Source organism: Strix aluco, chromosome 2, assembly GCF_031877795.1.
Source record: "Strix aluco isolate bStrAlu1 chromosome 2, bStrAlu1.hap1, whole genome shotgun sequence".
In the NCBI taxonomy this organism is placed as follows: domain Eukaryota; kingdom Metazoa; phylum Chordata; class Aves; order Strigiformes; family Strigidae; genus Strix; species Strix aluco.
Window position 1 is genome coordinate 78,106,536 of NC_133932.1, and position 16,492 is coordinate 78,123,027.

At 37.8% G+C, this 16,492-nt stretch overlaps 1 protein-coding gene across 5 annotated transcripts in view; it reads right to left on the reverse strand.

The window, feature by feature from the left end:
- The window catches only part of PCCA (propionyl-CoA carboxylase subunit alpha), a 289,977-nt gene that overhangs the window by 103,991 nt on the left and 169,494 nt on the right, over nucleotides 1-16,492 (reverse strand). For all 5 annotated transcript variants that reach the window (XM_074815375.1, XM_074815376.1, XM_074815378.1 and 2 more), the window contains one exon: nucleotides 10,753-10,855. In XM_074815375.1, the coding sequence (XP_074671476.1) occupies nucleotides 10,753-10,855 (103 nt within the window). The remainder of the gene's footprint in view (nucleotides 1-10,752; nucleotides 10,856-16,492) is intronic.

Sequence of the window (16,492 nt, forward strand, 5' to 3'; positions counted from 1 at the left end):
ACAGACCCGAGACACAACCCTGCAGACTGGCCAGTTCCACTAATGCCAGACTGCTCACAGCCCACTACATCACATTCTCTTATCAACCTGTCCTAGGTGCCACCCTGTGAGGCAGCTGGGCTGGACTGCCCTTTCTTTGACAAGGAAGAGAAGAGGTGAATGGCAATCTCCAGAGGCAAAATCAGTTCAGCTACATGGCTGGGAAGCAGAGAAGTAAAGCCAGCACCATCAGCCTGTTTCTGCAAACTAACTGCCCTTAGTCTAAAGGACATCATGATCGCAAAGCAGCCAGTGGGGAATAGACACAGGCAGAGCATCTGTCACCTGGCCTTCCACTCATTTTCCTTAAGCATCAACCCAACCATAGCAGTATCCAAGTATCATTCACTGAATATTTTACACTGATCAATCAGACACTTATCACTACAGCTTTTGTGATATTCTTTGTTGCAGAGGTGTCACAACATGGCACAGCACAGCGCAGTGTCACCTGGAGTTGCGTGTGCCAGCTCTAAACAAGTTAGTTCAACTAGGAACAGTATAGCTGCATTAATGCAGCACTGCCCAAACTAGGTTAGTCAGTATAGGTTCCTTTGCACTGTACTAATCTGTGCCATGTAAACATATCTTAAATGGGGAACAGTACAGAGGACGTCTCTTTGGTGACTGCTGCATATAAATAATAAATAGGACTGCTATCCATTGATGAACCTGATCATTTGTACCTCTAATCTTAATTTTCACCCTCCCACAACCCGGGTTCCCTGATTTTACAAGAACGCCCTGCTTGCATTCAAATCTTCCTTACAACAAGCTTAATAGACAGACATACAGCTGTCCCACTAGTCTCATATAGCAAGATCTATTCCACAGATCTCCGACTTCTACCAATAGCCAACACTGATACCGAATGAACTCTCATGAACAAAGCTATGTTTTCTTAATAATAACAGTTGTATAAACATAAGGTCTTCTCAGTTAAAGGGAAACCAACATCAAAAAGCAGTAAAACATGGAACCCTAAACCTTTCTTTCTTTGAAGAAACATGTTTGAAGCGAGGTGTTTCTAGTTATGGGTGAATGAAATGAGAATTCAGCTGCAACAAACGGACATCCAGTCTGTATGAAAGACTAATTAGATCCATCTGAGAAGCTGTGTCTAAAACTGCTTCACATATTTCAAAGGAAAGCTCTTCTAGTCTATCTTTTGAGAAGACTACATCAAAACATTTAGTCACAGCTGACGCACATCTATCCACTACAGCAGCATTATTTTTCATAAACCATAAAAGCTACATTAAAGTAATGTTAATAGTCTGGCTTACTTAAAAATTAAATTAAAGGGGGAAAAAAGCAGCAAAGAAATTTAGAGCTAAGAAAGCAACTCAAAGCACCAATGACCTTATAGTTCCCCCCTATGCGAAAGCATCAAGAGATCCCAAAGTAGAGTGTCATACTGAATATTAAATGTACTGAGATTTGCTCAGAGAACAGAATTAAAGATGAAACACCATCCAGGAGCTGCAGAGCTAACTATGGCTTCTGTGGTAATAAGCCAGGCTCTTAACATTACATTAGCATGCTTTTAAATGTAACTATTGCTACTGCTGAACCAGCAGGAGGAGCTCACAACATTTTTTAATCTATTCATCCTACAAAATTTGGGGAGGACGGTTGGGAAGTTCGAGGGGGTTTTGAGGGCAAGGAGGAGTTGGTCGGGCTTTTTCTTTTCAGTTTTGTTGGATGCAAAATCAATGGTAAAGAAAAGCATCCAAGTGATGCTCATGTAAGCATTGATTTTAGAAGCTAGAAAATGATATGAATACTGTGGTTCAGGATCTGAAGTGTGCATGGCACACAAATGAAGACAACACTCGTGCCCTAAGAAACTTTCAGTCTTACACCAAAAGATCACAGAAGGACTGGAAAGATGGCAGGACACATTAAATGCTGTTATGCCAGAAACAAGACTTTCTGAAGGAAGAAAATGGTATGTTATTGGTCTGTATCGTTACAGGTATTTAATTTATATTTCAGTTTATTGTTCACTGGAATTCCTGGAATCATTGGATCATGACCCATGGCAGAACATAGTGTCCATTTTCATACCACAGGAATTCATCCTTATGAAGCCACCTGTGTGGGTAAAACTCTTCATTAGGCAATTTAGAATTAATCATTGTAAAAACTTAGCTCCTTCTTTGCCTTTTAAGAACCATGCTTTGAAACAATGAAGAGAAGTCTGAGTCTAACACAAGGAAAATAAATATAAAAACTGACCGCACTTGTTTTTAAAATATTTTACATTTTAGCATTTCAGACCTTTCATTGCATTTTCTTTTTAAACGTTTCTTTTAGGCTACATACCAGTGCCAGACCATATGTTACTGTGAGTTTTGTAGCAGAACTACAAATCTCCAAAAACTACTATAAACAAGCTATTACACTGCCCCGACACAGAGGGGAGAGCATATTTAAAACTACACAATTAATTAATTACTTTTCATGTCATTTTTAGTTCTTAACCTTGTAGATATTTTCTCTATATGCTTATGGAGTACTGTGTGAATAAACTAATCCAAGATATACAAACCCACACCAACAACCTCTATAAAGCAAACATGTACCTATTGTACCAGTCCCTTGCACAAACTTACTGCTAAACTGGTGTGGTATTTAAAAAAACCACACAATCCAGATATATTCTGCTTCTCTTTTTGCTTAGTACACAAGCACATCTAATACAAGTACATACAGATATTATATACTTAATATTTACCTAAGTATTTTTATCTCTAACTCATCTAATGTGTCCCAGCATCTAAATTCTCTGAGAGGCTCAAGGCAGCAGACTGGAAATGCAAACCAGAAACAATGAGTTCACAAGATACTGAGGCCAAGGCCACTTTCAAAGTCAGCAGCCACAAAAACGTAGCAATTAAAGCATTTGCCCACAGTCAGAACACAAGGATCAATGCTCTCCTCAGACTGAAGGATTCAAGAGCACAGTGTTTGCTTCCCAGAGAAACTGTTCCCACCCCATCAGGATGGGGCAGCATCTACTCTATCACTGTACAGAAGGGAATGCAGGATTTGTAAAGCTACAGAGTCAGTCCAACAAGCAGGAGCATTACTATAGGCCAGTGATAAAGGTAGTGTTTTACAGGGGTGGAAATTGTCGGTTCTGCTCTCACCACAGGGCTAGCTTACGTGTACCACATTAAAATGCCATTATACAAAACACATAAGTCTTACAAACAGAAAATGCTCTGGATTTGAACCTGAATTAAGAGTAAAAGCAGGTACACTATCTCTAGAATGACACATTCTATAGGTATACAACCTATAAAACTTGGTAATGAAGAGTTTTGTTTGCACATGTACTGCAATGGAGAATTTGTGCACTACTCTGCAAATACAGTATAAACCACTTGGAAAAAGGCAGGAAAAGTTTTCTGCTTACAACTGTAAGGATTATCTAACCTGATCTGTCCCCTCCGCTTATGCCTTTACACATACACTTTCCTTTCATTCAAACTAATATACAACATTGGAATAACAGTATATTTTATTCCATACATATAAAAATATATAACATTCTGATACATAACAATATGTATTTAGAACTAAGCAGAAAAATCTTCATTTACTGCTCCTGGGGATATATGTTAATCTATATCTCTACTGGCTACCCCCTTATTGTTTTAATTCCTACAGGTATTTGCTTTTCATTCCTATTAATACAGCCCTCATATTTCTTTTATATGACCAATTAGTTATATATTATTATGTGCCTGAAGCATACCAGAAATCTAAACTACTAGTAATAATAATTCTGGTATTTTATTGATTCTCTTAACAAGATTACTGATTTTATACTGATAGGGCTGGGCAATGTTATTCTTCTACATGGAAAAACAGAACTTATTATGCACTGAATTATGATCCTGCTCCATTCACATCTGTATTCAAGGAATTAAATGCGGACTAAGTTTGCTTACAGCGACTTTCTGTATCATTGCTCTGATTCTACATTAAACTATTCCTTTTTACGCTTGATGCTTTGCATACTTCAGCTGCATCTAGTTTGATTTTGGGGTGACACTTCTTCTTAAGCAATTTTTCCTTCCCCTGAAGAGAATTTACAAAACAAAGAAAATATTTCCCGAAGTAATTTTAAAATCAACTTACCCCTCAGTCACAAAATTTACAGCAAATGAATACAGCAGAGTTCTCCTAATTAAATGTTTATTACATTTTAATTTGAAGTCAAAGCTTAATCATAACTAGATATACATTAATTCACTAACTAAATGAAAGCATACAGATAACTACTTATCTACTCCATGATGATGATGATACAGGATGTATTCAAATAACCATGAGAGTCATGCCTTAGATTTGTATTTTTATGCTCTCATTTATGTACTACACAATAGGTTTTCTCTTGCAAATATTAAAATGTACACAGGCCAATTTTCCACCTACACAGATATCTAATAAACTCCTTACTTCTCATGAAAAATATACAGAAAAAACATTGCTTTTTTCCTAAAAATTATTAAAAGCATTCATTAATCAATCTCTCGTTGGGCTGAACAAGCTTCAGAAATTTTTCATAGATTTCATGTCTGTACTATATTTACCTGTTCTTACATTTGAATTTAGGAAGTGATACAATGTTTTGTGAAAATGGTAGTCCATTCTAGTAGCAATCTGAAAAAAGTAATTAAGCATTCTCTACTCCTCTTATTCAGCGTTTGACCTATACAGGTCCCTCTGGAAATAGATCAAATTTCCATTTGCTCAAAGTAACTTCTGAACTATTTCACCTTACACTTTAAAAAAAAAAAACAAAAAAAAAAACAAACAACTTTCATTCACCACAACCTCAATGATAAGAAGCTACTTTATAACTGAAAACATCTGGAAATTCTTTGTCAACTGAACAGATGAGAAGACGAGACTAAGTGGTCTGGGAAGGTATGCATCTACTACAGAGGTGAAGAACCCTAAACAGAAAGGGCTGTTTTCAAACACGAAAAAGGAGAACGACAACAAATACACAGAAACCACACAAATCAGTAATAAAGAATTCTCAAGACAGAGGATTCCTATACTAGAGCAAAGAATCAGAAAATGGATTATGCCTAAGAGGTTTTCAAGAACGCAATTTATTGCATAAAACACAGCTACAAATTCCTTGAACTAAAATTAGGTCCTCAACCCATGCACAGAGCAACAAACTTCAAACAAAAAGAAACATGACTGTATCTCCTAAAGTGAAATTACATACTGCTGGTATTCATCATTTGAGCCTTTGAATTCATCCATTGTTTGTGTGAAAGCAGAGGTGTAGACTAAAATCAAGATGACCCATCCCTTTTCTATCACCTGCTCCACCACAAAGATATGAATACAAACTGTTCTTTAGTTGTCTATTTCAAGTGACATTCATAACTGAAAAATAAAACTGAAGAATACTGAAGGAAGTAAGAAGGGTGGGTTATAGCAGTGAAGACTGCACTACAGTCACATAACTACTTCTCTTTCATTCTTTTGTTGAATGAAAATTATACAGTGGTAGATCCAATAAACTGAACTTTATTATTGGATACCTGATCCAATGTATTTATGTTCTCCCTTGCCTAGGCCACATACACTCTTTGCTATTATTTTTATTATAAATTTTAAGTGTGTTACCAAATGAAATCCATCCACATTGGAGAAGGTCGATTCATGGCTGTCCATGACACTGAAGTCCTACACACACCAGTGGCTAAGGGGCTGCTCACAATGTGGCTGGGGAGGGCAGCTCCCCTCCAGCATACCATTAGCAAGGGGACTTCACACTGGCTGTGAACAGACAGGAGTGAAAGTCTGCGAACAGGCAACAAAGCCACCATCACATGGATCTAGAGCATCCTTGATGGTTGACATTTGGCTTTGAAGGGTCAATTGAGTACGGTGCAGGGAAACCACACAGCTATCAGGTTTGCTCAATATATGTAGGTTCCCATTTGCTTTTGTCTCTCCTGCCCTTTGGTACTCTGCAGAACACTCAAGCTTTGTAAAGAAAGGACAGACTGCAACCTTCACAAGCAAAACTGGATCAAGTCTTTGTATCAATGAAATTATAAAATAAACACATTTCATAGCCAGACTGGCAAACAAAAATGGCAAGATGAGAAAGACTCCTGTCTGAAATTGAACTAAACAAAAGATTCCAGAATTTGGTGGCAGGATGCTTCTGGGCTGTTTGTTCCTGTTTTATATTAGTCTCATGTAAAGAAGGGTATTCTTCCTTCAAATTCTATTTTAGCAGTAATCTTCATTGTAAGATCTTTAACTCCATTGATGAGAGGAAAAATTTTAAGCATGAGAAGAATACTAATCAAAGCCCAGAATCTGACCCTGTCCTCCAAAGAACTAAATGTATAATATGACAAACAGTTAGCTTGAAGATTCTTCTGGCAATTAATATATATAGGACAAAGAACACAGAAAAAGAGAATAAATGACATCTGCATGAATTTAGTTGGCGAGTTCTTGGTACACCAGCAAGTCAATCTCAAAGTTGTTAAATTTTAATTTTCAAATCAGGTCATTAGAATCTTTTAATTGATAAAGCATTTGTTGTTATGTTGATAGGGTATCATGAGAAATAACTGTCTGATACTGAAAATTCCAGTACACTAATTTTATACAAACTTAAGTATTAGCATCTATGTTGCTGGCTTCAGAATAACAACAGAGCTACTTCTACTTTAAAATCAAAAAAAAAAAAAAAGTCAAATTAGTATTCACAAAAGTTTTTAACCTCTACTGGAAGCAAGAAAACTAATATTTCTGTTTGCACTGCTTCAGGCAAACAGTACTGCTCACTCTTGACCACTTATCTTTTAAATCCTTCAGTTTGGGGAAGCAAGACCTCCACAGCAGCCTAAAGCCAGCTTGCACCAAGGACCTCTGTTACAAATAAAAGTGGTTAAAACCAGATTGTTACAAAACTCAAAATCCTGAAAAATAAAGAGCAGCAAAGAGCAGTTAACACTGCACAATTCATTAAGATCCTTGTGATAAAGGAAGAAAACCACAGATGACCCATAGACCAACATGCTGACGAATGATCTGCTCGCAAACAGCAGGAACCATGGAGGAGCCTGCTGCTCACACACCCTGCACAGACAGCAATGCTCTGCACACTGTGAGGTGGTGAGGTTTTGGCTGGCCAGAGTAGAAGAGTGAAGGAAGAAAGAAAGGAGTCACTGTTGGAAGAGTCCCAGTGGTAAAAAAAGTAAATCAGGATGCGAACACTGCTGCTGCAATGCACAGTTTGCAGCGGGAGTAAACTTCTGAAGGGGAATGTGAAGGTGGCCCTCCCACTGGGCTATCTAACTGCACCACAGATTCAGCTATCTTTGTCACAAGCCACAAGGGGACACAACCCACAAAGCCAGGAGCCCATATCACACCAACTTAATAGCAAAAAGTAAACGCAGAAATTCAAAAAGTGAGGCTGGTGTTTCTGACAGCAAAGTTAACAAAGCAAGCTTTGGATTTCCCTTTTTTTTCTGATGGTATGTTATACCTCCTGATCAGAAACAAGATTTCTTGTTTCTAGTCTTTGAATTCTCTTCTTTGAAGTTTTATGGCAATTGTTTTTCCATTGTAAAGCTTTGAAAAATAATTCAGAAGACTTTTGAATAATAATTCAGAAGTAAATACTGCGCTGTATTTACTATATTCTCGTCTGCAGCCAAATCACTGAAGAACCCCAGCAAAAAAAAAAAAATATTCATAAATAATAACATTTCCTCTGTTATTTACCCAGTAACAATGAAAAATAAGTGTAACTCTAAACAACTCTGGTATTCAAAAACAGCTACCTCCTTTTTACAAACCCAAGCTCAGGAGTTAATTTTAATACACTATACCTTAAGCTTTAAGTGGTCACAGTGAAATCCACCTACTGTGATTTATTTCACCAGCTAAGGAATTTTCCACGTAGAAATAAATAAGGAATTCTCTCTCCCCAAGTATACAGACTTGGTTAGGGTAGAATCAGAATGCAAAAGCTTCTATCACTAGACCCTCCCACCCAACCTTTAGGGCACACAGCCTGTCTGACCTGGCCCCCCTACTTCCTCCCTATTGCTTATGCATCCCTTGACTGGTGACACTGGGGGGTGCTCAGCTCCCCAGGGGACCTCCTGCCTCCTTACCTAGCAGTGGAAGGTAACAGCAGTAGGATACTGCAAGAATGCAAGGACATGAGCAGGAACCTCAACATTTGTTATTGTTTGAACAACAAACCGAAGGACTAGAAATCAGACTACATATATGCCTTGTTAAACTGGGGTTATACTAGGTGTAATGCTCATACTGCTGCAAGACATCAGAACTGTTTAGCAGTCCCATTTAAACCGAGACACAGGTTTGGACTGTGGTATAGGTCAGAATGATATTCTGCATGTCAAAAATGATAAAATCAGCAGCAATAACATTACATGTTCAGCATCCTTTCTCAGAGTTCATACCTCCTGGAGGAACACAGTGCAGTTTACAACTCAGCTGCTCCGCTGCAAGTGGAATTTAGGACCAACTCATATACAAGCTTGTATGTTCAGTTACCTACACGCTCGACAGAGACAGAAGCATAAAAGGATGCTTAGGCCTCCTCTGTCTGTAAACTTTCCCCCCAGTTTGATTTAAAGATGTTATCTTTATTGAATTATGTAAGCAAGTATAAGCAAGAGTCTAGGTGTCTAAATGAAACTGAAGCATATATCTCAAAAAATACATGCGTACATATGCATGCCCGTGTAATTAGTTGTGTTAAACAAAACTCCTAGTTCAGGAAGGTCCAGCTATGGGAATCAGATTTCTGAGCTCACAGCAGAAAGGGCCTATGCAACACCCACAGCAACCAGCAGCCACCCTGTATCCTCCTCACAGCAGCAGGCAGCTCCAGGCTGACCGCTGTTAAGATAGTGACATTGCAACAAAAAGGTAGAAAGGCTGGGGGCAATGACTATTCCTGGGAAAGGCTACCTCTGTCATACAAACCAGTGCCAGGCCAGCTCTAAATTGGGCTGAAATCTGGCAGAGATGTTTTGTTGTTTGAACAATGGGTTGTATCCAAGTTCACAAGATGCCTGTTAGGGCCATTATATAAATTTAATTCAGTAAAAAGCTGCATGCAGACATGGCCTTCTCTGCTGATGCACCATTCCCCAAGCAGGATGAATGTCATTGCCATGGAGCAACACTATGTATTAGGTACTGAGTAAACAGTTGTTCAAGACTTCCTGGCTTTCTAAAAGAAACACTACAATTAAAATGACCACCTTATTTCACACTTAAAGTAGTACACTTGCAAGAGAAAATTTTTAAAGGTGCTGACCACAATGACTGATCTTCTCCATATCCTTTTACAGTGTACCTATGATCCACATGGAACAGAAAGTATCCTTGCTCTCTGTTCATATTCTCCCATTCATCATTATGTAAAATACAGTGTGACAAAGGTAAGGGCAGTATTAAAAAGGATTTTGGTTAGGCTTGCCCCAGTTAGGCCAACAAAAAGATTTAAAACAAGCTAGGTTTTCATTATCTCATAAGTGAAAATAATCACATAAAAAGATGACCAGTTTCAACTAAAAATCATGTCTTTTACACTGAAATTTCACTAGAGCAAAAGTGAATCACTGAGACAATACTGTCTTCATTATATGAAAAGTTAATTTAAATGTCCTTTTTCAGAGAAATCTCATGATTCTGAATGCAACATAGGTGTGAACATCATAACTATAAAAAATGTCATGGAGCAGATGTTGCAGAAGTTTCTTCAATAAAGACACACAAGAAGAGTAAACAGCTGTCAGAGGCAAACTAGAGGACTTCTGGGATTCCTCATAGACCTGCTTTTCAATGATTCTAAGAAAAACTGACTTCTTTAGACCCTTTTGAAAACTTTTGCCTAAGAGTCAACAGACACTACTTAAGTCAACTGTCAATTTAAAAAAAAAAAATCTCAGTTCGGTTGTGGAATTAACAGACTTAAGAAGTAGTTCTCTCTGTAAATCTACCTTCTCAATACTCCAATTCAACCAACTTGCATCTTGGCTTTATCCCGCTGAACAACCGAACACTGCATTACCTTTCATTTACTGTCATGATCCATCTTTCTGCCTTTCATTCTGACAACATTCAGTGCTTAAATAATTATCTTAAAATATTTGTAAAAAAAATAGTTTATACACATTCATCTGAAGTGACCTAGGCACATCTTGAAACACTGGCATTTTACTGTGACCACATACAGTTTTACTACTGAATAATTCCATTCCAGTGTGATTACGCATTCAACTTGCTTGGTTCTTTGATTTGGTTTTTTAATCACTAACTTAAGCTAATGTAATTTTTGTTGACATTGCATTTATTTTCTTGCTCTCATGTATCTACAGTGGACCATAAGACCTTACTTCTAAACAAGACACTAAACAGGGTCGTTAATTAGAAAACTAACATGTAGATACAAAAATGTTCCACAGGCATGAGCAGAGAAAAATCTTTGTACACTAACACTACTTAATTAACATAGAGAGCCTTGCTTTGTAATTCATAGCAATGCCTAAAGACAAAACAAACATCTATGTTTGGTCACTGAACAGAGAATTTTAGTAGGTGTCAAGGATAATATACATTGACTCAATACATTGAAATTCTTTGAAAATGAGTAGAACTTACAGAAAATGATGAGCCATCCTTTGAAACTGCAACTGGGTAAATTCCATCTCCTAGACGCACAGAGAGCTCCCAGCTACTTCTCTTTGATTTAGCAACAGGAATTCTAAAAAAGAAACAGACAGGAGAAGAATTTTTAACAGAGATTTCATGCTCTTCCCATTTTAACCAGAAGCGCTTGCCTCATAGGATGGTCATGAAGGATATAAAATATCATTAATCTATAGACACAGTTGGAGAGCATACTTGAAAAAAAAAAAAAAAAAACTAAATACATTTTTCTGTCAAATGGCATATAAGGAGCAAATACACTCTACTTTCTTTCTAGATTTGCCTTGACACACTGGGTACGCTGATAAAGTTATAGGAGGCTCTTGAATACAGCCAGCGCTTGCTGCAGAATTAGCTCAAACAGGATGAAAAGCAGATGAGAAAGTGGGTTGGCAGGGGAATAGCAACAGTGATAGCTGGAGCGTTCTTTCTAAGGGCAAAATATAATCACTGTTTCTTTCATCTCATTCTCAGTAAATCTTAATTAAAGGCCTATTACAGACAAAAGATTCAGCCAAACAAGTAATACAAGTAATTTTATAATTAATCTATATTTTAGAGTATCTCATGCACAGAGCCCTTCAAGCAAACTGAAAAAATAATGATACGTCATCACAGCCCACATGCAGGATTATACCTATTCCTGCAGCATTTGGTGGCTGCACCAGTTACTGGGTAACACAAGAAACCTGAATCTTTTCAACTTTAGCTTAAAGAAGCACACCTGACAGCAAACGAACGAGATCTGAGTCTCCATTCTTGGAAGTTCAGTGAAACAAGTAATTTTCAGCAATTTTACTTAAATGTATATTCGATTTCAGTTTCCTCATCCTAACTTCTCAAGTCTCTTCTATTTTGTTGCAACAACTGGTGTCCAAAGGTATGCTGCAACTTTTCAGATGAGTGGTTGCCATATATTAGCACCAGGAAGCACCAGGTAGCCTAAAGAGAAGGTGCAAAGGTGGAGTTTAAACCCCATTAAACAAAGACCGTTATTTTGGTATAGCCTTCTTCCACACTGACTTGTGAACCACATCTCCTGAAAGGGATTGCTTAGGTTCCCTGTGGAATCAAAAGGGAGAAAAGCACCTGTGAGGCCTCCAGAGGCCACAGGAGGAGAAATTATCTGCCTAAGCCAAGGATAACACACTGACTTGCAAAGGATTTTGACAACTGTTTTAATAAGGTTGGGTTTTTATACACCTGAAATCTAAGCAAGTACAAGTTCAGGTACCTAATTAGGCAAGGAGTTTCCAAAAATTGAGCCTTGCAACGTGCTTGAAAAGGGGAAATGGAAACACTAAATATATTAGCTTGACAAATAGATGCATTAGTTACTTCTGGATCTAAGCCAAGTAAGGCCTACACCAGATTTCACCAAACATCTTAGCTCACGTCTAACTATCACTACCCACAAAGTTCATGAAAACAGATATTGAAAATAACCTGTTCCCATACTAATGGTGCCATGTGTTACCTTCTGCATTTAATATACAGTGACAATTGTCAAAACAACAAAACTGAGGAAGTATCTATGGCTTATTGGGTGCATTGACATTTCTCAGCACCTCGTCTTGAAATTCCTGCATGTCACCAAAACATTTAGACTGGCTGATAGGAAACGTGACAGACACAGGAGTTCCTGAAGGAGAGGAACAGGGATTTCCTGTACAGGTAGCAGGCAGCAAGCTGAGAGGTGTTTTCATTGCACTTCCTGGTATCAGAGCACCAGTCAGGAGAAATGTAGCAGAGTTTTGGCACAGCCTGGCTAAATTCTCCATGGTACTCCACTGCAATAACCAACAGGATTTAGTGGTTTATAGCAACTTCATATTTCTTGTATAAGAGGTGAGACCTCATCTCAAACACAGCTTAGTAGATCCACTTCACTGGTGGCATGAAATTCCTTATAACCTTGCTGGCACAGCTTTGCTTCATATTGCCTTTGACTGGAAGTGACCTCATGAATCTGGCTGCTGGCCATCAAAGGAAAGACAGCCTTGTTCTCCAGCAGGGATTATTTTTGTTCGGTCCTGTCTTGCTGAGCTTTGTCAAGTGTATCTCCAAACAGGATGCATGCCTCTTGAAAGGCATGACTATGATCACCGCTTTGCCTGGGTTTCAAACAGCCACACAGGCATGTAATTCCTCTCTCTGCAACACTGGTGGTCAGGAGGGCAAGGTCCGAAGCTGCATCTAATACCAAGTATGCAGCAAGTTGTACTTCCCTCCTGGAACTGCTAGATCCATTTGCACAGGGCCATTTTTCAGCTTTGCTAATCAACTGCCTGTGGCTTTGTAACTTTAACCTACAGTTACACTGGCTAAGACAGATACTTCCATTAGCTCATAAGAATCCTACTTTTTCTTCATTAAATCAAATTCATTTCAAATAAAATATCTTGTACTAGACTCTATTCTTAGGGATTCAGAGGGGTGGTTTTTTTCATATTAGTAAGACCACAAAGTCCAAAAGTAAAGATCAAAGTCCAAGTTTCTTGGATATGGAAAGAAAGTCGCTCAAGTCTGTGAACTACTTTAGAAATGCAGAAGTTTCTATCAGGCAAAGAAAGGGGTTTTTTGGTGGGTTTTGTTGTTGTTGTTGGGGGGGGAGGGGGCAGCGTAATATCTGAGAAGTCCCAGTGCATGGCAAATAATCTCTTTGTTCTTGGCCAAGGTTGCTTCCTTAGCTGAGAACTCTTCTGAGTCCTCCAAAGGGAAAACATCTGAATATATTTTCCACTAGTTCATGGAAAACTCCCCAAACTTCTGGCTATTTACAAAATTTTATACCTTTTTAAATTCTACTGGGCTGAAATCTGATATATTCTATTTACAGAAAAAGAAATGAAAGAAAAAAGTCATTTTTACCATCATAAGACACAGAAAACTTAAGACACTTCCCCTCCAACTCTAGATTCAAAATCCACACAATATGTCTTTCATAAGGTTCAACATGGCCTCCTCCCTTTCTTCTCCCAGTTTTGGCAAATGATATATCATAAAAAAAATTACTTTCTTTACATATAATGATCACCGGCTGAAGGAAAAAACACAAGTTTAGCAACAAAATGAGTGCCAGGTGAATGGGAAGCAGGGCCACAAAGCACTGTGTGCTGTTGTCCCTTGCCAGGAATATTACACACAAAGAGAAGGAGAGAGCAAAGGCAGCGCCGCGGCTGCAACAACAGAAGGTGGGTGGAGAAGGGTGTTACAAACTCTGTCCGTACAGAGATGGGCAGTTCTGAATCTTTCTACTCCATACTGCCTTCTAAAGGGAAGTATCACGAGCAACAGGGGCACAGACGAAGAGTACAGTGATAGTCCTTGCTCTAAGTCATAAAGGCATTACTCTAAAGCACTAAAGTTACAAAAACATGTAAATGGTGCAAGAAGAAAAACAGCAGTGTTTCCCTGCTCAGTTATTTATTTATTTTCAACCTCTGTCGCTGCTTATTCAACTATAGATGATGTCATGGTCCCATAATTTATTTCATACATTGCACAGTGTATTATGTCCCTTTTACCCCCAACTGCCACGAGAGAGAGGAAGATACTTTATAATAATGCATCAATTGTAGCTCCTGCTTTCTTTGCAAGTTTTCAGTGAGGAAAGCAGAAAACTGCTAAAAATTTTAGATCGACACACACTTACTGTGCTCATGGAAAACAGACACTAGTTAAACTATTATCTGTTCTAGTCAAAAACAAATAACGAAAGAAAACAGACATTCACAAAAGCAAGTCAAGTAATAACTCTGCCCTGGCCTGTCCATTTTGATTGTCATCAACCAATCAGATAGAAGGAACTCAATAAAACTACAATTTTCTGCAGTTTGTGGCAAATAAACTCCCCTCTCCTGATTACTGTTGATGATGTAATGAGCTATGATAAATGTCACCAGCTCCTAAAGGGTCAGGAAATTGAGTATAGATTTTTTTAACTTGCACTTCAAAATTCGAGTTCTAACACTGGGGTGGGAGGGGGGGAAACTTTCAAATTCTCTCTGATATTTTTGCTGCATAATACTTTACGTAAACACAGAGAAATCCCAAACTATCATAACAAATTCTCCCATTATGAAAGATTATAAGCATTTGAAAACCACATTATATGACACTCCGTAAAGCTGTTTTTCAGTTGTGCAATTACCTATTCAGCAGTTAAATAAAAGTGAAATATTGACTTAAAACAATGTTAATGGTCAAAGAATCATTAAGAAATCCTTCATCATAACTTTCACAGCAGGTGGCCTGTAAAATGATCAAGAATAATGTGCTGGATTCTGTAGCCACCAAGGTCAGTTTCTGCATACAAATCTTTGCAGGGGGAGAAAAAAAGACCTTCAGAAAGTGGGCCATTCATCTGAACCAAGTTCAGAGAATTTCCAGCACTGTGAAAAGATATGTTATGCAAGCACATAGATGTATTCAGTGGGGGTAGACTGAACCAGCTACATGGAGACTACAAAGGAGCCCTCCCATGGCTCATGAATAAGTCGAGGAAATGATCAGAAAAAAAATGGAGAGATGTTTAGACAGATGGCCCACTTAAAATGCCTGGGACAGGGCATAAGCAATTTTAATGAAACTTTAGATCTACCATATAAATTGTTTCTTATTTTCTCTGCCCTCCCCCCCAAAAAAAACTCAAGAAAGGCAAATAGAGATTTAAAAACTCAAACAAGAGCCTATCTTATGATGTAAAAAAAAAAAAAAGGAAAAAAGGAAGTAAATCTCACACTTTTGAGCATTATTGGTTTAATAAGTTCATATACAAAGAAATATCCTTCACAGAACCTTCAACTACCAGATGAATATAAAAGCAGGGAATGGATAGATTAAAAGAATTCTAAACAGAAGTGTACTGCCAAACAAAACAAAAATCTAAGCTTTACTATCTGAGTACTTTCAACACTTTCCAACATAAAAGTTCATCATTGCACAGAAAAGATAAAAGCACCACTTTCACAGGATTATTTTAAGAACTAAAAATTATGTGAAAGGAACCTAAGAATCTGGGAATATTTTATTCAGCAATTTGAAGTATTTTCTACATCTATTCACACACATTTTCTACATATATTCAGATTGATCCATCTATACATATCACATACACGTTTACATCAAAATGGGTTTTTCTTCTTTCTGCTTTCTGTGTGCATATGTATACATATACCCCTTTCACCAAGAGTATGAAAATATACCATCATTAGAGTAAATTATAGTTCTGCAAATGTCATACAAAAGAATAACCTCCACTAGCCCGTGTGCCAGCTGATCAGACAAAGGCTGACAGAATTACTCAATGGTTATGTCAAAATGGTTTTACATTACATTTCCTTACGTATTACATTTAGATCAATAACAAATATGCATATTTATAGCCATGTACTCTATCTGAATAGTGACCACAGGAAAAAATTAAATTACATGGAAGGTAAACTATAAAATAAAAAAGCACTGCTTTATAAGGATGCTATGGAGTGCACTGTGCTTTGATTCAAAACAGCATACATCTGGATGCTTCATTTTCCTTTAACAGAAGCCTTTGGGTGATTTGCATTGACATAAGGGCTTGCAATCCAGTGCCCAATGAAAATCTCCAGTGCCTTCATCAGTGAACCTCAGATCAAGGCTAAATAAAGAAACAGTTAAAGCTAGATCTTAAAAATCTAGCGTGAATTTAGCT